The 24,112-nt window shown below is 45.8% G+C and overlaps 1 protein-coding gene across 2 annotated transcripts in view; it reads left to right on the top strand.

Moving 5' to 3' along the window:
• The window catches only part of AEBP2 (AE binding protein 2), a gene marked incomplete at both ends in the record, with an annotated part of 40,578 nt that overhangs the window by 15,427 nt on the left and 1,039 nt on the right, over nt 1-24,112 (top strand). Inside the window, 6 exons of one of the 2 annotated variants that reach the window (XM_080705848.1) lie at nt 363-570; nt 4,201-4,308; nt 8,148-8,334; nt 12,143-12,267; nt 19,151-19,218; nt 21,928-22,041. In XM_080705848.1, the coding sequence (XP_080561974.1) occupies nt 363-570; nt 4,201-4,308; nt 8,148-8,334; nt 12,143-12,267; nt 19,151-19,218; nt 21,928-22,041 (810 nt within the window). The remainder of the gene's footprint in view (nt 1-362; nt 571-4,200; nt 4,309-8,147; nt 8,335-12,142; nt 12,268-19,150; nt 19,219-21,927; nt 22,042-24,112) is intronic. The other variant, XM_080705849.1, reaches the window with a different exon arrangement.

The following is a 24,112-nucleotide window of genomic DNA, read 5'->3' on the forward strand; positions in this document are numbered from 1 at the left end:
TGAATTACTCTCAACTGGAAAGTTACTCATCATTCGTGCACTTGGACAGGAATGGATGGGCAGTGATGAACCCGTTCAGAGGATGGTGTGGGTGGTTCTGTCGGCTAAGGTATTGGGCAGTTCTTATCAGCCAAAAGTTGTTGAGGAAGTCTGTTTTTGAGGTATTGTTGTGTTTTTTGCCCTGATTTATATATTTTTACCAACAAAAATTTGAAAGCATTGCTGTTTTCTAGGAAGACTGTGGTTGGTATGCTTTATTTGCATGGGGCGGAATGTCATGGTCATCTCAGGTGCCTATTTGTAAGACCATATCCTTGGGGGTGAGTGTCTAGGCATGACAGGCCTCTTTCTTTCTCCCGTAGCATCAGCAGCACCATAATGGACGTAGACAGCACAATTTCCAGTGGGCGCTCGACTCCAGCCATGATGAACGGCCACGGAAGCGCCGCGTCCTCAAGCAAAAGCCTTGCCTACAGCTGCTGCTGGGACCAGTGCCAGGCCCGCTTCAGCTGCAGCCCGGACCTGGCCGAGCACATCCGGTCTCTGCACGTGGACGGGCAGCGCGGAGGGGTGGGTTTGCCATTTCTCTTTTCACTCCCTTTTTTCATTAGTTCATTAATTTATAACTGCTAGTTGGATTTTCTCCCCCTGAACATAATTTGGGCTTATTCTTACGTAGGCTTTATTTTTTCCAAGTGATTTATAAAAATTACTTTACCTGCTTGGTAGAATCGGATGAAAATAGGATATATTTACGTGTTGAGTTTTAGTTTGCATCTAGATATGTTATTTTGAGAATTTAGACTTTTAAAATTAAGTAGAACTATCTGAATTAGCACTCTGTGTGTGAAGGTTCTGTTGTTTTGAGTGGAGACGGTTGGGAATTGGCATTGTCCTGGTTTTCCTTAGAGGATCCTGGGTTATCCTGAAGCTGAAGTCAGCTAGGGCCCTTGCTCCAGGATTGTGAGTGCACAGTCCTGTCACACAACAGCCGAGCTCAGTCGTGAGAGAGAATGAACCTTTCCTGGCTCTCGCTAGAGCTTCTCTGGATAGGAAGTTCTGGTTGGTCAGGTTGACGTGTACACTTTTAGAAGCCTTTTTTTCCCCCCAGTACTAAGGATTGAACCCAGGGGCACTCTTGAGCTACATCCCCAGCCTGATTTTTTACTCTTTATTTTGAAAAAGGGTCTCACTAAGTATCTGAGGCTGTCCTTGAACCTCCATCCTCCTGTGTCAGCCTCCCAAGTACTGGGATTACAAGCGTGCACCACACCCGCTTTAGGAACGTATTTAATTGTGTCTGCTCATGTACTTTCACAGTGATGGGTAAGGGGTGACGATCCTAAGTAGATTAGGTGAGCCGAGGGTGAGTGGGCCAAATGTCAGTGTGTATTATTTTCAGTTTTACTTAGGTTTGTCTTGAGCAGTCACACACCCACTGCATTTTCCAGAAATTAGCATACGGTGAGTACAGATCGCCTATTAGGCCATGTCTTTTTTTTTTTTTTTTTTTTTTTTTTTTGCGGGTCTGGGGGTGGAACCCAGGGCCATTCTACCTCTGAGCTACACCCCTACCCTATTTTTTAATTCTTTATTCTGAAACAGGGTCTCACTGAGTTGCAGAGGGCCTAAGTAGCAGAGGCTGTCTGAGAACCGTGATCCTCCTGTCTCAGCCTCCCAAATGCTGGGATGACCAGTGTGCCCACCACGCCTGGCTTTAGGCCAGGCCTTTTCAGCCTCTCAGCCTTGCTGTCGGATGAGGACATCAGACCATTGTGCGAGGCAGTTTTGTTTTCTGGTAAAAGTTGGCCCCAGTTATTCCTAGTCTTCAGAAACACTTGACTGCAGACCGATGTTTAAAAGTATGAAAAAGTTTTCTATGCGCTGGGGATAAGCCCAGGTCAGTGCGCATGTGAGGCAGGCGCTCCGCCAGCAGCTCACTGCGGATGTCCCCTCAGTTTTGTGTGCTGCTTTGACGCGTGCTGTATGCAGTAGTGCAGTGGTGGTACTCAGAGTGTGCGCTACTGCCGACGGTCTTAGGGACGAGCGGCCTGCGGTCCTCTCGAGGTGCCTTGTAGTTGTTAGGGAGCAGTTTCCGTGAGGAACTTGGCGTTTCGATGATGGGAAGAGTGAAGGTGAGATGTTAGTGCTGGTACTGGACAGTGCCGGCCACAGCTGGCTGGACCTGAGAGGCGGTGTGTGCGCTAGAACGCCCAGCGCCCGTGGTGGCACACGCCCACAGGCACCACCTGTGACGGAGGCAGAGAAGTGTGAGCTGGAGGCCAGTCCGGCAGCCCAGTGAGACCCTGCATCAGAGTAAGGCTGGAGAGGCCCCCGGGGGTGTAGCTGAGTGGTAGAGCTCCCTGGCTTCAGTCTGCAGCCCCAGAAAATAAACGGAAAAATGTTTCTTTTTGCCACCATGTTAATTTAATATATTAATGCTTGCTTCATAAATAAATATTTTTTGAAAGAATTTCTTTTTTTTTAAGGTACAGGAAATAGAACCGAGGGGCTTTCTATCCCTGAGCTGTATCTCAGCCAACTTTATTTTACTCTTTTATTTTGAGATAGAGTCTCACTAGGTTGCCGAGGGTCTTGGTAAGTTTCCGAGGCTGGCTGTGAACCTTCGAGCCTTCCAAGTGTGCCACCACTGCTGGCTAGAAACGATTCTTATGAATAGAACAGTATAAGAATAAATAATATCATATGATAATAAGGATTCATGAGTAGAAAAATTATAATTTGATAGCTTGATTTTTAGTCATTCTTGATGTTGAAAACAGTATCTAATCACATTTATTGGCCATATTTGTATTCATTGCTCTTTTAGGCCTTTATTTCTTCCCATGTAAAATTAATAGATGCTTGTTCCCTTGCATAGTAAATAAAACACATGAGGGCCGGGCATGATGGCGCATGTTTATAATCCCAGCATTTGGGAGGCTGAGACAGAATCCCCGTTCGTGGCTAGTCTCAGCTACTTAGCCCCTCCGCAATTCAGTGAAACCCTGTTTCAAAATAAAGAATAAAAAATAGGGCTGGGGGTGTAGCTTGGAGGTAGAATGCCCCTGGGTTCCATCTCCAGTACCGCAATAAATAATAAATAAATAAGTAAATCACATAAATCACTGCTTAGTCATTGTCCCAGTTCCTAGACATCTGAAGTGTGTGTCTGGGGAACTAGGGATTGGACCCAGGGGCATTGTGCCTCTGAGCTCCCCCCCTCAGCCCTTTTTCTTTTTTTTGTTTTGAAATACGGTCTCACTAGGTTGCTGAGTCTCCCTAAGTTGCTTAGGCTGGTCTTGAACCTCTGATCCTCCTGTCTCGCCTCCCAGGTACTGGGATTACAGGAATGTACTACCAAGCCTAGTGTAGAGACTATTGTGTGGTATTGGAGATTGAAGCTTAGGGGCATTCTGGCTCTAAGCTACACCGCCGGCCCTTTATCCTTTGTGTGTGGTGCTGTGGAGTGAGCCCAGGAGCATTCTGCCTCCCAGCTTCACCCTCAGTTCTATTTTTTATTTTATTTATTTATTTTATTTATTTATTTTTTTTTAGTCTTTTGTAATTTTATTTTATTTTATTTTTTTTAATTTTTAATTGGTGCACTGTATTCATACATCATAGTGGGATTATTTTTTATTTTTGAAACAAGGTCTTGCTAAGCTGCTGAGGCTGGCTTCAAACCTGGGGTTCCTGTCTGCCTTTCAAGTACTGGGATTGTGGGTGCATGCCACCATGCCTGCTCCTTTTTATTTATTTGTTTTTGTCTTTAGATAAGGTTTCTCTGGGTTGCTGAGAGTGTCACTACACTGCCGAGGCTGTCCTTGAAACTTTAATCCTCCTTTCTCAGTTTCCCAGGTACTGGGGTTACAGGCATATGCTGCCATGCCCGGCTAGAGATACATTCTTATTATTTTATATATTTCCTTCTACATGGCACTCGTGACGGGTTGTCAGTTCTTTGTTGAAGATGAGTGGATAGTAGTGTTAAGGGAGTAGGGTAAAAATTAAAGTTTATCTTTAAAATATGTCTGTAAAACTGTCTTTTACAGGAATACTCAGGAAGTTCAGTATATTAAGCATTCTGTTTGGTGCGTCAGTTACTGGGCTCCTTTCACTGAGGGCCTCGTGCGTGATCAGTCGCCTTGGGCTGGCTCCGTGCTGGCAGTGATGACAGTCATGGCTCTTGTTTCCCAGGTCTTTGTGTGCTTGTGGAAGGGCTGTAAAGTGTACAACACTCCGTCCACCAGTCAGAGCTGGCTGCAGAGGCACATGCTGACCCACAGCGGAGACAAGCCTTTCAAGGTATGTACCAGAGGGTTCCTTTGAACTTTGCCTGAAGCCGGACGCTGCTTAATTGGTGTGCTTTTACCCTTCTAGAGATTGTTAAAAGCGCTCTTAGTTTTATCATGTGTTTCAAACGTAGATGTAGATGTAATTTAACCCCAGATTTGCCATTTGAAGAACAGAAAGACAGTGCCATTAGGTGAGGGTCTTAAAAACAGCAGGGCAGGCCAGGAACTGGGCCTTGTCTGTCCCGGCTGCTGTTGTGCTCGTGGTGAGGGTTGCGTTCTCACCAGCAGAGGGTTAGCCCCCTTAGCAGTCAGCACTGACTGCTCATGAAGGAGGTGGTAGAAAACCAGGGGATTCCTGACATTAACTTTCCAGGTCATCAATCACTGTGTCAAATAGATTTGTTCTAGGGAATCTTTATAAAGAACAAACCTTTTTAAAATCATTTTTCCATTTATTGTCATTAAAATTAAACAATATTTTAGTTTCTCATTAAGGAAAGCATGTTACCACAAAGATTAAGTTTGTTTAAAGAAGTATACTAGTTGTTAAAACCATAATACATACTAGATGCAAGTACTGTGCCAAAAACTTCCCCTGGGTTTCTTCAGAGAATGATGTAATTCTTGTCAAGTTGCTTTTAAAGATCATTTTATGAAAAAGCAGTCATTAGCAAGTTAAAATCATACAGAAAATTTCCAGCCAGATGCAGTGACATGTGCCTATAGTGCTGGCTACTGGGGAGGCCGCGGCCGGGAGTGTGGGGCCAGCCAGACCACGTGGTGGGACCTGGTGTTTTCAAAACCGTGTGCTCTACAAGTCTTTGCTTTTCTCCTCTGACTGTATCGCTTCTGTTACGAGTTTCTTGTGGATTCTTCTGGCATTTTATTTTTGCCGTACTGGGGCTGGAACCCAGGGACATTCTACCTCTGAGCTACACCCCCCAGCCCTAGTTTTTACTCCTTACTTTTTTTTGTGTGTATGAGTCTGGCGGTGGAACCAGGGGCATTGGACCTCCGAGCTACACTCCTCCTACCCTGTTTTTATTTATTTATTTATTTATTTATTTATTTATTTATTTATTTATTTTTATTTTTTTGTGGTACTGGGGGTGGAACCCAGAGGCTTTCTACCTCTGGGCTATACTCCCAGACCTATTTTATATTTTATTTGGAAATAGGGTCTCACTAAGTTGCTGAGAGCCTCACTTAAGTAGCTGAGGCCGGCTTCGAACCTGCAATCCTCCTGTCTCAGCCTCCCAAGCGCGGGGTTTACAAGCCTGCGCCACCACGCCCGGCTTCCTACCCTATTTTTTTTTTTTATTTTGAAACCGGGTCTCACTGAGTTGTAGAGGATCTCACTAACTAACTAACTGAGGCTGTCCGCAGACCGCAATCTTCCGGTCTCGACCTCCCAAATGCTGGGATTACAAGTGCGCCCTACCACTCCCGCATACTCCTTACTTTGAAACAGGGCCTCACTAAGAGGGCCTCACTATTGCTGAGCGGGCCTGGAACTTGCGATCCTCACAGGTGCGCACCACTGTGCCCGGTGCTCCTGGGTTTACTGGACGGGTGTTGTGGCTCTCATCTAACCCTTAGACTTTATTGGACGGGTTGTTGTGGCTCTCATCTAACCCTTAGACTGGTGTGTGCTGGGTTTGTCAGTCTGCTCTTGTGGCTTTGGGGCAACTACTGTCTCTAAAGGTCTGAATGGTAAGAAAGTGGGTCTGATGGTGCGTACCTGGGAGGCTGAGACAGGAGGACCAAGGCTCAAGGACAGCCTCGGCAGTCCATAGCACCACAAAAAAAAAGAAAAGGAAGAATGATTGCCGGTGGCATAGCCTGTAGAATGCCCCTGGGTACTGAGAAAAAAATGCTAGCAAGCCTGCCCCCAAATCTGTAGATGCGTACCTGTTCACTTCTGTCTGACTCTGAAGATGTCTCTAGAAGTGTTGGCTCATAAGTATGCGCTCATGTCTTCAGAACACACGTGGAAGCGTGTGTCTGCACACCTGTCTACATGTGTAGAGAGTGAGGATGGGCTTCAGGAAGGTTTGGCGCCAGACTTAGGGAGAACTCATTGCGGAACGCACCCGAAGCCACGGAGACGGGGATGCCTCGTGGCATTAGACAGGCAAACTGTAATGCAGTATGACCACCTGTTAAACTGCAGATTTGACTGCTTGAGTTTGGGTTTCAGGTTAAACTGAGTGAACCAGATACTAAGTTATTTATAGAAAGGTTGTTACCAATCCAGCTGTGGACTTCATGCTTGGGGATCATTTTGCAAAACTGTTTGATTACAGGGAATCTTTATTAGATATGTGAAAATTACATCCCAAGACCTCGCTAGAAGTCCCATACTTAAACTATAGCTGTTTGGTGTATTGCAATTTCAGAATTACATCATCGGTGATACCTGAATCTTCTACATATTTTTGTGTGTGTGTGTGTGTGTGTGGTGTCGGGGACTGAACCCCCCGGGGCATCCTACCTCGGAGCTACAACTCCCAGCCCTATTTTATTTTTATTTTGAAATGGTCTAGCTAGGTTATTGAAAGTCTCACTAATTGGCAAGGCTGTCTTCGAACCTGTGATCCTCCTGTCTCATCTCCCAAGTACAGGAATTAAAAGCCTGCGCCACCCTGCTCGGCTTCATTCTTTCTTTCTTTTTTGGTGGTATTGGGGGTGGAACCCAGGGGGTTTCTACCTCTGGGCTATACCCCCAGACCTATTTTATATTTTATTTGGAAACAGGGTCTCACTAAGTTGCTGAGAGCCTCACTAAATTATGAAAGTATAGACACCTGCAGAAGGCCAGTGTTGACCATGTTTCCTCCAGAGTCGAGCGGTTAAAAGCTTATAAGAATATTCCTTTTTCTTTCTGATTTTTTGAGAGGCAGTATTAACTGAGTGAACCTAGGGTCTAGCACATGCTAGGTAAGTCCTCTACTCCCGAGCTATCTCCCCAGCCCCTTTTTATTTATTTTTATTTTTATTTTTTTCTTTTTTGCGGGTCTGGGGATGGAACCCAGGGGCATATGACCTCCGAGCTACACCCCCTGTCCTGTTTTTTATTCTTAATTTGAAACAGGGTCTTAACTAAGTTGCAGAGGGCCTCACTAAGTAGCTGAGAGCCTCACTAAGTAGCTGAGGCTGTCCGCGAACCGTGATCCTCCGGTCTTAGCCTTCCAAATGCTGGGATTACAAGCGTGTGCCACCACGCCTGGCTCCCCAGCCCCTTTTTTTCAGATTTTTTTTTTGAGACAGGGTTTTGCTCAGTTATACAGACTGGCTTGAACTTGCTGTCTTTCTGCCTTAGCCTCCTGAGTAACTGGGATGACAGGTATACGCATCCATACCTGAAAATAAGAAAATTCTTCCAGAGTCAATATTGATTTTCTTTTCTACCCATTACCACAGTGTAGAGTAGTAGGGAGGCTTTTGAAGTAGCATGTATCTTTTCTTCTTCTTCTTCTTCCTCTTCCTCTTCCTCTTCCTCTTCTTCTTCTTCTTCTTTTTTCCAGTACTGGGAATGGAACCCAGGAGCATTTTACCTTCACACCCTCAGCCCATTTTTTTATTCTGTATTTTGAAACGAGGTCTCTCGAAGTTGCTGTGGCTAGCCACGGACCAGGCTCCCAAGTACTGGGATGACAGGTGTGCCCCAATGCCTGGCTCAGCTTAGTTTACTTTATAAAGTGAGCTACTGTAATGAAAGTGCCTCATGCTTCTTTCCTAGAATTTGTCCTTTTGCACTGACTTGCTTTAGAAAGCACTACGTGCCCGCCCTGTCTAGTGCTCCCGCTGCCTCACCGTGCCCTGACGCCCTTCTCTCTTTCCCTCTAGTGTGTCGTTGGCGGCTGCAATGCCAGCTTTGCTTCCCAGGGTGGGCTGGCGCGCCACGTGCCCACACACTTCAGTCAGCAGAACTCCTCCAAAGTTTCTAGCCAGCCAAAGGCCAAAGAAGAGTCTCCTTCTAAAGCTGGGATGAACAAGAGGAGGAAACTGAAGACCAAGCGGCGGCGCTCCTTGCGTAAGTGCCCCGTGAGGGAGGAGGACGGGAGGCCCGCCGTGTCCACACCGTTCCACTGGCTGCTGTTTCTCTCAGAATCAATAAGCGGGAAGGGACCTGGTCCGCCAAAGAACTGGGTTTGGCCTTAGAATACAGAGTGTGTGTGTCTGGCAGAAGTGTAGTCTGTATGTTGATATTCCTTGTCCACTGGTAACACCTAATCCAGTGGTTGTGCTTAATTACTGGGTCCTAAGATGCACCTATGATGTTTAGGATAGAAAATAATTAGGTCTGCAGGTGTTGGGCAGGAGTTGACTTGGAAGCCCTAGAACCACTTGTGGCCTTTGTGTTAGCTGGCTAGCAACACATCATGAAGGAATGCGAATGAGTGAGTGCGTGAGTGGATGAAGCCACTGTTGCCAAAGGAGTGCTCTGCGAGGGTGAACTGGAAGAAAGAAAAAAGAACTTTACCCAACTCTTGGGATCTGAGTGTAGAAAAAATCCAGAGTTGAATCCAGGCTGTAAGGTTAGTCTCAGAAACGTCAAAATATTCCTAGCTTTTTTTTTTTTTGGTACTTGGGATTAAACCCAGGTTATACTCAACCCTATTTTATTATAATAATAATAGTTATTACTTTTGTGGTACAAAGAATTGAACTCAAGAGCATTCTAACCCTAAGCTTCATCTCCAGCCTTCTTTTTATTTTGAAACAAGATCTCACTAAGTTGCTGAGGCTGGCTATGAACCTGTGATCCTTCTGACTCAGTCTCCCAAGTCCTGGGTCACAGGTGTCCTCCACCATGACTGGCGTATTATTACCTTGACTCAGTGTCCCACTCATTTACTGGGGGCCTGGCCTTGAACTTGTGGGCCTCCTGTCTCAGCCTTCCTCTCTGGACTTTAAAGACTAGGCTTTCGCCTTGGTGAAGGATGGTGCTGGGGATTGAGCTGGTTCAGTTGTTGCTCTTGTAGTTCATTGGTCATTTAAAAATGTATGTGTCTGGCAGGGAACCGACAGCCACTGTGCTAGTGTATTTCTCATGCAATTCAAGCACTGTTTCTTTTTGGTACTAGGGATTGAACCCTGGGGTAGCCTTCCTCTGAGCTACACTCCCAGCTCTTTTTTTTAAATTTTATTTAGAAATAAGGTCTTGCATGGCTGCTGAGAATGGCCTAAAACCCGAGGTCCTCCTGTTTCAGCCTCCCACCATGGTTGGCTTAAAGTTTTTTTGTTTTTTTGCAGTGTTGGGGATTGAACCCAGCCAGAAGCATTCTGCATCTGAGCTACACCTCCAGCTCTTTTTTTTTTTTTTGCGGAACTGGGGTTGAACCCCAGGGGCATGTTGCCTATGAGCTGCACCCCCAGCCCTATTTTTTATTCTTTATTTAGAAACAGGGTCTCACTAAATTGTGGAGGGTCTCACCCTAAGTAGCTGAGGTTGGCCGTGAACCTGCGATCCTCCTGTCTCAGCCTCCCAATAATGGGATTACAAGTGTGCTCCACCGTGGCTGGCTTGATTTTATATATATAATTTTTTTTTTTCCGGTACTGAGGATGGAACCCAGGGGCATTCTACCTCTGAGCTACAACCCCAGCCCTAAGGCCTCACTAAGTAGTAGCTGAGGCTGTCCTCAAACTGCGATTCTCCCATCTCAGCCTCTCAAATGGTGGGATTACAGTGTGGGCCACCACACCCAGCTTGATTATATATTTTATCAGTAAAAAAAATTCTTAGGCACACAGTCTTACAGGTAATTTATACATTGTAGGTAATAGTATTAGCATATTTCATAAAAATGCTGAGAAAAATACTGGAAAAGGATGGGATGAGAAGTAAAGCAGAGCTTCCCTTCCCTCGCTCTAGGTGCCCACAGCCCACCTCCGGGAGACTGCCCTGCTGTTTGGTGCCCTTCGCGGGCGGGCGGCGGGCCTCACACACTCTGAGCCCCTCCTGCTTCGGCAGTCATGAAGTTTGCTCTGTCCGTGGTGGTGAGGAGGCTCGGGGCTGCAGCTCCTTTCATTACTGTGAAGTGGGTGATTCCAGTGCTTCATTTGTGAATGAGGAGTGCTTGATTCGAATGATTTAATGGATAGATTATTATTTTTCTTAGGAGAAAGTGTATATTTGGAAAGCAGGGAGATCCTCTCCAATTTTTCCAGTAGCCACAGAGAGATTTGCTTCTTAGCATTAGGCGAATATCACTTTCCCACTGTAAACGTCACCATTTTTTTCTCTCTGACTTGCTGAGATCGCATTCCTAGTTGTGTGAGTTGTGCTGGCTCATTAGTTGCAGGTTTTTTGCTTATTTCCTCTTGAAGAAAAATCCAATGAGAAGACCACTGTCTTGGCGCCTTCAGTGACTGGCAGCTGATAGGATGTGTCCACAGAAGTTGTGGTTCACTGTGTGGGTCGCGCGGCCTCTGACAGCGTGCATGGAGCTCACAGTGCGCTGCCCCAGGAAATCAGCCCCATCCTGTTGGTGTAGTGAGATTGAGTGTACCACAAATACAACCAATCCAGTAAATTTATTTGGAGCAACATTTTCATTAGGATTAAGAATAGCACAATTTATACTATTTAGTGGGATGAAAATAGAAATTTAGAAATGTTCTTACCAAATTACATCTTCCATGTGTAACTTAGTTGTAATCATACTAAAAGAATGCCTACTGTGTGTTTGTGAAACACTGTATTATAATAAACAGTGCCGTAAACTTAGCCCTTCTGTAATCCCAGGATTTGAGAAGCATATACGGGGGCATTGCAGGTTTGGACCGGCCTCAGCAGCTTAGTGAGACTCAGTCACTTAATGAAGCACTGGTTCAAAATAAAAAGGGCTGGGAACGTAGCTCAGAGATAGAATGAATGCCCTTGTGCTCAACCCCTGGCCCCTACGTAAGCTTACCAATAAATGCACTGCTGTAGGATTTGCAAAGCACTTTTCATAAAAACTTGTTTTACTTAGTGGTCTATTCTATTCTTATTTTACAAATAAAGTCTTAAATTCAGCCATTTGTATAGTTACACAGCTGATAACTAGTGGGGTTGGGACTTTGTTGGACTGATTCTTACTCAAAAATTGACAGGAATGTATATATGGTGCTATAGCTCAATGATAGTGCTCTTACCTAGCATCTATGAGGCCCTAAGTTCCCCAACACCCCCCCCACACACACACAGTTCAATGACATGTTTGGCTGGGCACAGCGATTGCACCTGCAGTTTCGGCTACTTGGAAGCCTGTGGCAGGAAGATCATTTGAATTCAGGAATTCAAGGCCAACCTGGGAAACGTAATGAGACCCCATCTTAAGACAAAAAAAGTGTTTGTAATTTTCTTAAGTTTTTGTTGAAACAGTTATTATAATCAAAACACTTTTCCAAAGACTTACAGTAGTATTACCCCTTTGTCAGATTTTGATCACATATTAAAAAATTAACATTTATGAAACGCGTTCCCTGTGTCAGGCATAGTGAGCTTGGGACCCAGTGTGTGCGCAGATGGAGGTGTTTGTCGCAGTGTTAAAGTGGTAGGACAGGCACTGCAGAGATCTGGAGCACAGCCGGCTCGCCCAGAGGCTGGCACTCAGGGCGCTGAGGCCCGCGCACTTCTTACCCGGAGCTCTGCTTTTTATCTCTCTTAGCTAGCTAGGGTCTGTTGAAAGTCAGGATATCTTGCATTTAAACGCTGGGTAGGTCGTTGTTCATTACTTGTATTTTGCAATTACGATTACAGTCTTATTTTTGTGGAAAGCAGACTATTTGGCTGGTTAACATACTATTATATTTATCTAAATGTTCTCTCCCTCTTTTGTGTGGACTTTTAGCACGGCCACATGATTTCTTCGATGCACAAACACTGGATGCCATAAGACATCGAGCCATCTGCTTTAACCTCTCGGCTCACATAGAGAGTCTAGGGAAGGGCCACAGCGTGGTCTTTCATAGTACTGTAAGTATTCGTTTTTGTTTTTTCTTTCAAATCGTGTGTGTGTGTGTGTGTGTGTGTGTGTGTACACTTACACTTGAAAAAGGTGTATTTTGATTTTCTGAATAATTTCTCAAGTGTTCAAAATCTAAAAAAATACATTTTAACAAAAGTCACAAAACCTTGTTTCAGTATTTTTTGTTTTATTTTTTGGTACTGGGATTGAGCACTTGGGCATTCTACCTCCAAGCTACACCTCCAGCCCTATTTTATTTTTTATTTGAAAACAGAGTCTCACTAAGTTGCTGAGGCTGGCTTTGGACTGTGATCCTCCATTCTCAGCCTCCCAAATACTGGGATTACAGGCATGTGCTTCCATACCAGTACTGGCTCTTGTTTCAGTCTATTAAAAATTATTTGTATTGATTATAAGTAAATATAACTCCATATGTTTATGTATGAATAAAGCAAATACTTTGGCCTTTTGAGCTATTTAAGAATATTGGAGAGGAAATGGGGTGGGAATTGGGTAAGGACCATTGGGTGATGTGTGCATGTATGTGTCTACCATCTTTTTGTAGTACTGGGGGTGGAACCCAGGCACTTTTCTACCTCCAGGCTCTACTCTCAGACCTATTTTATACTTTATTTGGAAACAGGGTCTCACTAAGTTCTGAGAGCCTCACTAAGTAGCTAAGGCTGGCTTCGAACCTGTACAAGCCTCCCAAGCGCTGGGATTAAAAGCGTGCGCCACCATGCCCGGCATATGTCTCTACCACCTTGTATCCCATTGAGATGTATGACTAAAATGCACCAATAAAAAAATTTAAAAAATATTGGGTGGGGAGCTGAGTGTAGTGACAGGAGTTTGTAATCTCTGCAAAAATGCTGAGACAGGAGGATCATGGTTTGCTGGCATCCTCAGCTACTTAGTCCCTTTGCAACTGAGACATTGTTTCAAAATAAAGAATAAAAAATAGGGCTGGGGGTGTAGCTGGGGGGTAGAATGCCCTGGGTTCAATCCCCAGTACTGAAAAAAAAAAATTGGGTTGCCACATTAGATGCTATCAGCATTAGACTAGACTTTGAAAACCTAAGTAAACTAGGTGCCTCATCTGACCTGGGATTTTCTTATTTGCAAAATTTGAACATTAAACTCCTTTTGGCTCTACAAACCCATTTATGTCCGAGTGTTGTATGCATCGTACCCGGGCACACTCAGTAGAGCCTTGGGGCTCCTTGCTCTCAGGCCCGTCCTGGCAGTGTGATGAGCACAGAAGGAAGAGGGTGGGATTTGAGAAGCAGCAAGGCAGTGCACCTCTCAGTCAGCTGGAAGGAGCAGTGAGTTTGCTTTCCTGTTCCTTAATATTTTGTTACCTAGTCATTTCCCCTGGGGGGGTGGCTCGGTGGACTCAGCTACTCCCAGCATTGTTGACTGACTGGCTGGTTGGTTGATGCTGGGGATGGAACCCAGGACACTCTACCTCTGAGCTACATCCCAGCCCTATTTCACCTTTTATTTTTGAGATAGGGTCTCACTAAATTCCCTGGGATGGTGATCCTCCTGCCTCAGCCTCTTGAGTTCCTGCAGTTAAGGTTGTGTGCCATAGCTTTAGGTTTTTGGGGATGATCACCATAGGAACTGAGTGATGCCGAACCATAGCCACTTGTTAAGGCTGGTGGGAAAGCTGGGTGTGGTGGTGCACTCCTGCGCCAGTGTTTGGGAGGGTCACAGATCGGAGGCCAGACTCCGCAGCTTAGTGCAGCCCTGTCTCAAAATGAAAAATTAAAAGAGCTGGGTGTAGGTCAGAGGTAGAAACCCCCTGGGCTCGATCCCTAGCCCACACACATGGTTGAAGCAGGGTCTGCACCTCTGCTTTGTCCTGGTCACGCCTCCTCCCTGTACTGGGGAGTGAGCTGAGGGCCTCTGCACTAGGCCATCGCTCTACACTCAGGCACATGCCCGTTGGTTTGAAAGCACTTGATCATTTTGAGGCAGGTCTTGTGAAGCTGCTAAGACTAGATTAGACTCAACTTGTGATTTCTCCTGTTTAGCTCCCCTAGTCACCGGTGCTCCTGGACACGGCCCAGTGCACCTGGCCTGTAGTAACTCATTTCTGTGCTGAAGTCTCATTGTAGATTAGATCTATTCAGAATGAAGGAGGCAGGAAAATAACCAGTAGTGGTTGTCCATACGGGGTAAATTTAAACAGTCGCGCGTGACGTCTGCAGGGCCGTCAGCAGATGTGTCGTGGAACATCAGTTGTGGATATTTTCAGTCAGCACACAACCACTGCTGCCCTTAACTTGGGTTTTCCAGATGAGAAAACTAGGCACTAGAAAAGCTGTGTGCCATTTCCCGTGTAGTGCAGCAGAGTTGGGACAGGGCTTACGGACCTCTCCTCTCCTCCAGTGCTGCTGCTGAGTTCCTGGGTGAGCACCCTGTGGTGTTTAGAGGGAGGCGACAAGGCGCAGTGTGCAGGCCTCAGGACGGCGGGAGGGCTGCTGACGCTGGGACTTGGCTGGGGCGTGCAGGGAGAGGGGTTTTAAGTGTGCACCACACAGCCCGCTAAACGCACCCATTTAAATCACAGTTCTGTGGCTCTTGACAGTTACGCTCACCAGTGAAGCCAGCACAGTTAGAGACCTGTGATGCCGAAGTGTTCCCTGGGTGGCCGTGCACTTCATCCTGCCTCTGAAGAACCCCCCTAGCCAGGCGTGGTGCTGCACGCTGGTGATCCCAGCGCTGGGGAGGCCCAGACAGGAAGATGGCCGTTCAGACAGCCTCAGCTACTTAGTGAGGCCCTTTGCTAAAAATTTAGTGAGACCCTGTCTCTAAATAAGTAATAAGAAACAGGGCCGGGGGTGTAGCTGAGGTAGAATGGCCCTGGTTCCATCCCCAGTACTGTAAAAAAAAGAGACCTCGTCTCGTTTTCTCTCGCACACAGGTTTACTGTGCTTACTTTGTTTCTTTGTCAAAAAGAGATTGTGGGGGTCAGGAGTGGGGACAGGGACGCATCTTTTCAGTCTCAGGTGAGGTGGCAGGGCCTGGGTCAGAGGGAATGCAGTGAAGACATGGCATCGGGGCTGGGGCTGGGTGTGTTTAGAAACTAGCACCAGCGGGAATCGCAGATAGCCAGACCTTGACCTAAGAAAAAGGCTGAAGCCGGGCATGGTGGTGCGTCTGTCATCCAGTATTCGGGAGGCTGAGACAGGAGGATCGAGGTTCATGGCCAGCCTCAGCTACTTAGTGAGGCCCTCTGCCACTCAGTGAGCCCCTGTTTCCAAATAAAGAATAAGAAATGGGGCTGGGGTGTAGCTCAGAGGTGAGTGTCCTGGTTCCGCCCCCTGCAGCACACACGCAGAACAGCGATGACGACGGCGACGGCGACGACGATGCAGTCAGTACAGGGGAGCAGAGCGGTGCCAGGCGGGCGGCCTGGCCTGGGCGGCAGGGCTGCCAGTCACTCGCCTGCGCCTGCGCTTTGGACAGAGCCAGTGGATATGCAGTACTTCTTGGGAGTTTAACAGGAAAGGCTACTTAGGCCTCCACCAGCCATGCGAGGGCGCTCCCTGGGCGGCGGGTGGGCTCCCGCTCCCTCTCGGGCTTCATCAGGGACATCGTCTTCACACCTCTAGGTCTCTTCTGTTTTCACTGCCAAGTCTAGACTTAGGGGATTTATTTCACATTTGTTTTTTAAACTTTTGGTACTGGGATTGAACCTTTAAGCTGTACTCCCAGCTTTCTTTATTAGTTTGAAACCATCTTGCTAAGTTACTTAGGACTTAAAAATATTGAGATAAAATGTTAAGATTGAGATAAAAAACACTGATGTGCTAGTTTTGCCAGTGTGGAGGTGATAAGAACTATAAAGCATTTTGGTGTGCTTGTAATTTATTTTGTTGGTGCCCTGGGTCAGCCAGGGCCTCTGATGTGCTGTGGAAGTGCTGTACCCCTGGCCTATAGCCCAGCCCTGTTTTTATTAGGGGTTACCTTAATTTTCAGAATATGATACTGTATGGCAAATGATTGTGGCACACACCTGTAATCCTAGCGTTTGGGAAGCTGAGACAAGAAAGTCACAGGTTTGAGGCCAGCCACAGCAACTTTAGCAAGGCCCTTAGCAACTTAATGAGATCCTTTAAAAAAAAGGTATACCTTGGAGGTAGAACAACCCCAGGTTCAGTCTCTAGTACCAAAAAAAAAAAATTTTGGATTCATTAGGGTTAAATCTAAAGACCGATTGTCCTATCTTGCACCCAAAATAAAGTCAGCTCACGCCTGTAAGTCCAGTGCTTGGGAGGCCGAGACAGAAAGTAGGGTTCAAGGCCATTGTGCAATGAGGCAGTGCTTCCGAGCAGGTCTGGGGGTATGGCTTAGAGGTAGAAGGCCCAGGCTCATTCTCCATGCCACAAACACCAAAACACAACCAGACAGCAGCCTCCCAAGTGCCGGGATTGCAAGTGTGCGCACCACGCCCAGCTCGCCCCCAGCCCTTTGATTTTATTATTTGGAAACTGTTTCACCAAGTTACTAGGCTGGTTTCCAACCTGCCATCCTCCTGCCTCAGCCTCTTAAGTACTGGGATTACAAGTGTGTAACAGCATTCCCAGCTGGAGACTCGATTTCAAAAACAAAAGGAGGCTGAGGGTAGCTCAGAGGTAGAATGCCCTTGGGTTTCATCTCCAGTGCCACCAAAAAAAAAAAAAAAAGCAGCATAAAGTGGATTTCCAGCGCATGCCTGTGATCTCCCAAGTAATGGGACCTTAGTATTCCGGGAGCTGAGGAGGAGGATTTTGACCCAGGCAGTAGTTCAAGACCAGCCAGGCAGTAGAGCAGGACCCTACTCCTCCTCACCCTGAGAAGGGCATGTGTACCTTGAACACTTAGCTGACCATGGAAGTGGATATTTAGTGACTCACAGCACCAGAGGTGTACTTTGGAATATAGATATGTTTGTTGGCTCACATTTTTTGAATAATCCATGTTTCTAATGTGTATATAATCTAATAACTTGCAGTTCCTTTTTATTTAGAGTTGTAGCGGGGCGTGGTGGCACACGCTTGCAATCCTAGTTCTTGGGAGGCTGAGACAGGACGATCATGGTTCCCAGCCAGCCTCAGCTACTTAGTGAGGCCTTCTGCAACTTAGTGAGACCCTGTTTCCAAATAAAGAATAAAAAATAGGGCTGGGGAGGTAGGTCCTAGGTAGAATGCCCCTGGGTTCAATTCCAACATCACACACAAAAAAAGGTAGAGTCAAAATTCATGAGAGATACTCATATATGGCTCCCTGAGATATGTAATGGTTTTTATATTTTAGATTTTATTCTTGGTCTTTTTTTCTTTAATTCTAGGGCATACCTAGGTCTTAGAGACTTGCCCTCAGCAAGTCTTATTCCAAAACGGAGAGCTCCACTGTCCTGGCCGCAAGCCCTGTGTTGCTCAGTGTCGTGCTTGTGCGCCTGGCCCCTGCAGCAGGGCTGACAGCGACAGCTTTCCCCTGAGCACTGCAGCCCCGCCTCCGGAAGCCCTGGGGGGTGGGTGCTGCAGCTCAGCTCAAGTACGCTAGAGGCCGGTCAGGAGGTCCCACTGTCAAGTGTCCTGGGTTGACCAGGGCACTTCCCACCTGCACCCGGCCCTGGTGGGTTTGGCGCCTCACTACGTTGCTAGGACTGGTCTCTGAGCTGCGATCCTCCTGTTCCAGCCTCCCAACGCCTGGGATTGCGGGCGTGCACCACCACACCTTGCCAGAACGTTTCTTTTATATGTCTCTTACTTTGGGCAGCCATCCTCAGTATGAGGCTGAAGAAGTGCAGGCAGAAACATGTAAAACGGAAATAAGGCTTGACAAATCCTGGAGCGTTTGTGCTCCTTACTAAGAGTGCCTTTGTCCTTCGTGCTCAGCAGGTCTTGGGAAGTTGTAGTCAAGGAAGCAAGGCCGCTGGGTCTGGGCTCTGGAGCAAACTCTGGGTCCTGAGGGACCTTTGAGGAAGCCCTGAATGAAGCCTGAGCTTGGGCTAGGCAGGGGCGGGGACTCGGGAATAAAGAAGAGCACATCGCTGGGATGGCCATGGCGAGGCGCGGCTGTGGCCCCAGTGTGTGGGAGGCTGAGGCAGGAGGATGGAAGTCCTCAGCAGCAACTCAGTAAGCCTGTTGGAAAGCAAGAGTCAAGTAGGGTTGGGAGTGCAGCTCAGAGGTAGAATGTTCTGGCACCAAAATATCAGAAAAGATACGTAACTACTAAACTCGAGGGTTTAGGTATTTTTCTTTTTGGGTACCAGAAATGGCCAGAAATTTTCACTGTCACATGAATGTCTTTGAGCCTAAGCTTTTCTTGAATTCAGGCTCATTTCTTAGGATGGATTTCTTTTTTTTTTTTTTATATATTACTGGGGTTCCTGGAAGCCCTTCTGCCTCCGGGCTACACTCCCAGACCTTTTTTTTTTTTTTTTGGGTGGTACTGGGGTTCCTGGAAGCCCGTCTATCTCCGGGCTACACTCCCAGACCTATTTTATTTTTGGAAACAGGGTCTCCTAAACCAGCGTGGCTGGCTTCGAACCTGCGCCATCCTCCTGTCTCTGCCTCCCAAGCCCGGGGATTACAAGCGTGCGCCACCACGCCCGGTTTAGGATGGATTTCCAAAAGCTTAATGCATCTTATAGTAAATACTTTTATAGGTACAGAAGTTCATAAGATAAGACTTCCAAGACTCGAAGGTTCAGCCTTGTGGGATGGAGGTTTGAGTGCTACAGGCAGGGAAGTAGAAGGTGTTGTGGTGGTAATAATATTTTGTCTGGGATATATAGACTTCAAGTTTTTGATCAGGGACAAAAGTGCTTTTTAAAAACTCAGGAAAATCTTGTTTTACAGATTGTTTTACGATATTTTTTTATACCATTGTTAGGTAATAGCTAAGAGAAAAGAAGATTCTGGAAAGATAAAACTTCTGCTTCATTGGATGCCTGAAGACATGTAAGTATTTGAAATACTATGTGTAAATAATATGCCTGTGTTTTATTTTAGTTTATTTTAATTAATTATTAGGGGTAGTCTACTAGTAAGGTACATCCTCAGCCCTTCTTTTTTTTAGTTTAAAACCACCTGCCTCAGTTTTGCCGAGTACTAAGATTGGAGGTATATGCAACTGCCCCAGCCCTGTTTTATTTTTTATTAGAGTTTTAAGCACATGTAATTTAGCTTATTGAATTAAGTTACATTTAAATATTTCAATAAGCTGGGCGTGGTGGCACACGCTTGTAATCCAGCATTTGGGAGGCTGAGACCGGAGGATCGTGGTTCAAGGACAGCCTCAGCTACTTAGGCCCTCTGCAACTCAGTAAGACCCGGTTTCAAAATAAAGAATAAAAGATAGGCCCCTGGGTTCCATCCCCAGATCCGCAAAAACAAACAAACAAATATTTCAATAAACTAAACTATACAGTATTTTGAGGTTGTCAGACTAAAGAGAGAACCTGAAGCCGGGTGTGGTGGCCTATGCCTGTAATCCCAGTATTTGGAAGACTCAAAGGAGGATCACAGGTTTGTGGACAGCTTCAGCAATTTAGCCTAGACACTGGGCAGTTGACTGAGACAGTTTCAAAATAAAAGATAAATTAGAGGTAGGGTGTGGCTCAGAGGTGGAATGCCTCAGGATCAATCCCTAGTGCCAAAAAAAAGGACCTGGTACAAGTTATAAGCTTCAAAATTTCAAGCTTTCTATTGTTTTTGATTAAAAGTAGTTTTATCATTTTTTTAGGATGTGATTGTCCTCAGGATATGTGCGTGCGTGCGTGCGTGCGTGTGTGTGTGTGTTACTAGGGATTGAACCAGGAATGTTCTGTCTCTGAGCCACACACATAGCCCTGTCTTTTTGTGTGTGTGTGTGTGTGGGTCTGGGGATGGAACCCAGGAACATTCGACCTCCGAGCCACACCCCCTGCCCTATTTTTTTATTCCTTATGTTTGAAACCTGACTCACTGAGTTGCAGAGGGCTTCACTAAGTAGCTGAGGCTGTCTGCAAACCACGATCCTCTGGTCTCAGCTTCCCAAATGCTTGGATTACAAGTGTGCAACACACACAGCCACCCAGTCTAGGATCGTTCTGTGTTCTGTGGACATGCGATGGTTTTGCCTAACTCTTTACTAAACTTTGATATCAGCCGTATCACTTAAGAAGTGATATGGACATCTCTGTTAGTGCACAAACCATGTGCGACGCTGAGGTGGTTTCCTTTGATAGGACTGGTCCCTGTGAAGGCCAGCCCCTCCTCCAGCAGGGGCCTTTTTCTCAGGCTTATGTCAGTGCTGGCTGTGTCTGTTGTTCCTGAGCGTCCAGAGGGGTCTCACTGCTGGGCTCTGCTTCCCTCCTTTACCAGCTTCTCAACCGGCTCCTACCTTTGTTATTTTGTTTCTAATTTTTTGGTACTGGGGGTGGAACCCAGGGGCTTTCTACCTCTGGGCTACACTCCCAGACCTATTTTATATTTTATTTGGAAACAGGGTCTTGCTCAGTTGCTGAGAGCCTCACTGAGTAGCTGAGGCTGGCTCTGAACCTGCGCGATCCTTGTCTCCGCCTCCCGAGCGCGGGGATGACAAGCGTGCCCGCCACGCCCGGCTCTACCTTTGTATTTTTTAACTACAAGGAAGATAACTTAGGAACTTATCTTTGGTAAATTGAGGTTTGGGTCCCTTTTTTGTTCTCTTTATACTTTTCTTTTTTTGATAGTGAAGTTGAACTTCTTGAACTACATTTCCAGTCCTATTTTGATTTATTATTTCTTAAAATAAATTATTTTAAAACAGTCTACTACATTGCTAAGATCAGAGGCTGGCCTTTAGTCTGCAATCCTTCTGTCTCAGCCTCCCAAGTATTGCAATTATAGATTTGTACCACCATGCCCAGCCTTCTTACTGACTTTTTCAAGAGATCTCTTTATATCCAAATTGTTCTTTTTAAAATTACCTATTGGCTGGCCTGAGACAGGAGGATTGCGGGTTTGACAGCAACTCAAGCCCTTTGTACCTTAGTGAGACCCTGTATGAAAATAAAAAGTAAAAGTAAAATAGCCCAGCTTAGAGATAGATTACTCCTATGTTCCATCCCTAGTAAATAACACGCACACACTTTAACAAAAGTACGTCTTGGTTGGGAACGGAGCCAGCTCAGTGCAGAGTGCTGGTCCAGTATGTCCAAGGCTGTTGATTTGATCCCTAGCACCAAAAAGAAACAAGCAAATTTAAATACCAATGTATTTCTGGTATTTTAGAAATGCCAGCTCTCAAAGTACGTTTTTGGGGAAGGATTAAATTTCTTTGGACTCAGAGTTTTGGTCACGTATATGCTAATTTTTTCTTTTAAGTGAAATTGAGTCTGAGATTTTTCTTAAGAATGAAGAAACTTGCTGTTAGATTTTCATCAAGTCAAATTCAAGAACCAATTTCCCTTAGTAAGTCAGGTCGTGCTTTACAGTGCACCTCCAGCTTGCCAACTCATGTCTGGTTCATGCTTCAACACTGCTCCCTTTGGTCCTTGGCCCGTCCGGGCTCTTTGCCATGTGGGCTCGCAGCTGGGCCTTTTCAGAGGCCTGTGTCTCGTGGACACGGGGACTGTGATGCGAGGAGGTGAAGGGCAAGTCCCAGGTCCGTTTCCTTTCAGTGTTGACTTCTCCTTTTACTTACAGCCTTCCAGATGTGTGGGTGAATGAAAGTGAACGGCATCAGTTAAAAACAAAAGTAGTTCATTTATCAAAGCTACCCAAAGACACTGCCTTGCTTTTGGACCCAAACATATACAGGTAATTTGCTTCTTGACTTTATGCTTTAATTGAATTGTAGTTCTAAGGCTCCCTACATTTTGATAAATTAGGACTTATTTTAAATGTAGATTGCCTTTGTCAGAGTACTTAGGACCAGAGGCGATGTTTTGGTGGGGTGGCGGATATTAGGTGGTGTTGCCAGTTAGGCACCCCTCGTCCGAAGTGCCCTGGGATCGTGTTAGTGCTGAGAGGGTTTCAGACGTGGAGCCTTTGGGATCTGGCGTAGTTGAGTGGTGCTAAGTGTGCTTTACTTCCTGGTGCCACAGAGACGTGGAATATTACAAAAGCTAGAGAGACAGTATTTCTGTAAACTTGGTAAGTCTGTTTAATTCCAGATTTGCCTTAAACAGCTTAGATTATAATATGCAAGTATTCAAAAGTAAGTGCCTTTTGTTTAAATATGTAACTGTGTGAATATGTAAGTCTTCTGTGGGCCTAGAAATATATCACGTGTCCTATAATTGGTTGAACTTTTAAAAGTTCATTGTTTCCCAGGTTTCAAAAGCACTTTAAATGCCATTGTGTTGTTCCGTGAGAGGCAGCTCAGGGTCCACGCGTCCAGTGGTTTGTGACTGACCCTGTTGGGTGCTGTGCCTATGACGCTGGGGGTGGGAAGGCTGAGCCTTGTGTGTGCCCGTCGCCTCGCTCGCTGCGTTATACAGACCGCACCTGCTTGGCGCCCATGGCGGTGTCATCCTCCTGGATAGATTAGAAAACGGAGGCGTGAGATTCAAGAGTTTGAGATGCCCAGCATTACCGTGAATGTGGCTGGAATTCATGCTGTCTCTACCCAGTGGCTCACACCTGGGCGATTTAAAAAGTGGTAAAAATGCTTAAAAGTAGTCTTTAAAAGCAATAAATGAAAGGACTACGGGTGGTGGCGCATGCCTAATCTCAGTTACTTGGGAGGCTGAGACAGGAGGATGGTACTACGTTCACAGCCACTCGTAGCAAGTTAGCGACAACTATTTCAAAAGTAAAAAATAAGCTGGGCATGGTGGTCCAGTTTCAGTACTTGGGAGGCTGACAGAATTGCAGGTTCACGGCCAGTGAGATCCCTTTTCAAAATAAAGAATAAAAAATAGGGCTGGTGGTGTAGATCAGAGTAGAATGCTCCTGGGTTCAGTCTCCAGTACTGCAGGTGGGCGGATAGCTAAGTAGATGGATGGATAGCGTGAGCTGGGGCGAATCTCAGAGTTGGAATGCTTCTGGGTTTTGTACAATGCCACGCACACAGAAGCCATGATAGGCTAATATATTTATATATACATACGTATACACTTTATTTATTTTTGCAGTACTGTGGATGGAACCCAGGGGCATTTTATCTCAGAACTACAGCCCCTGCCCTATTTTTTATTATATATTTTGAAACAGGGTCTCACTGAGTTGCAAGGGCCTCACTAAGTATTTGAGGCTGCCCGCGGACCACGATCCTCCTGTTTCAACCTCCCGAATGCTTAGATTACAAGTGTGTGCCACCACAGCCAGCTTGAAAATTTAATATATTTGGCATAGGAATAAGTTGGACAGGATAAGATCACATATAATAACTGATAATCCCCAAGTGTAAATTTTAACTATCAAAAGTTTAGCTAATTTTATAGGAAACAAACACTTTGCAGGTTTGTTTAATTCTCTTAATTTTGCAGCTCAACTTTTTGGAATTTACTTTAATATCATAGGATCCCTATAATTTGAGACACTCCTGAGAGTGAAAATCCAACACAGTATGCCTTGCCGAATGGGGACTCACTGACCTTCTTCTGTATATATGTAAAAAACAAATAGCAAGGTGTGGTGGCACATGCCTGTTATCCCAGTACTTGGGAGGCCAAGATGGAAGGACTACAGGTTCAAGGACAGCCCTCAGCAACCTAGTGAGACCCTATTCCAAAAAAGGGCTGAGTGTGTAGCTGAGGTAGGATCCCCAATACTTACATCCCCTGGTGAAAGTGTAGAGCGTAGTACAACTTGCTGATGCGATGAGGCAGGTGTCTGGGGATGGGGACTCCTCTACCTGGGTCAGCTAACAAGAACACAGGACGTC

The sequence above is a fragment of the Muscardinus avellanarius genome (genome assembly GCF_963383645.1).
Source record: "Muscardinus avellanarius genome assembly, chromosome: 11".
NCBI classification, from domain to species: domain Eukaryota; kingdom Metazoa; phylum Chordata; class Mammalia; order Rodentia; family Gliridae; genus Muscardinus; species Muscardinus avellanarius.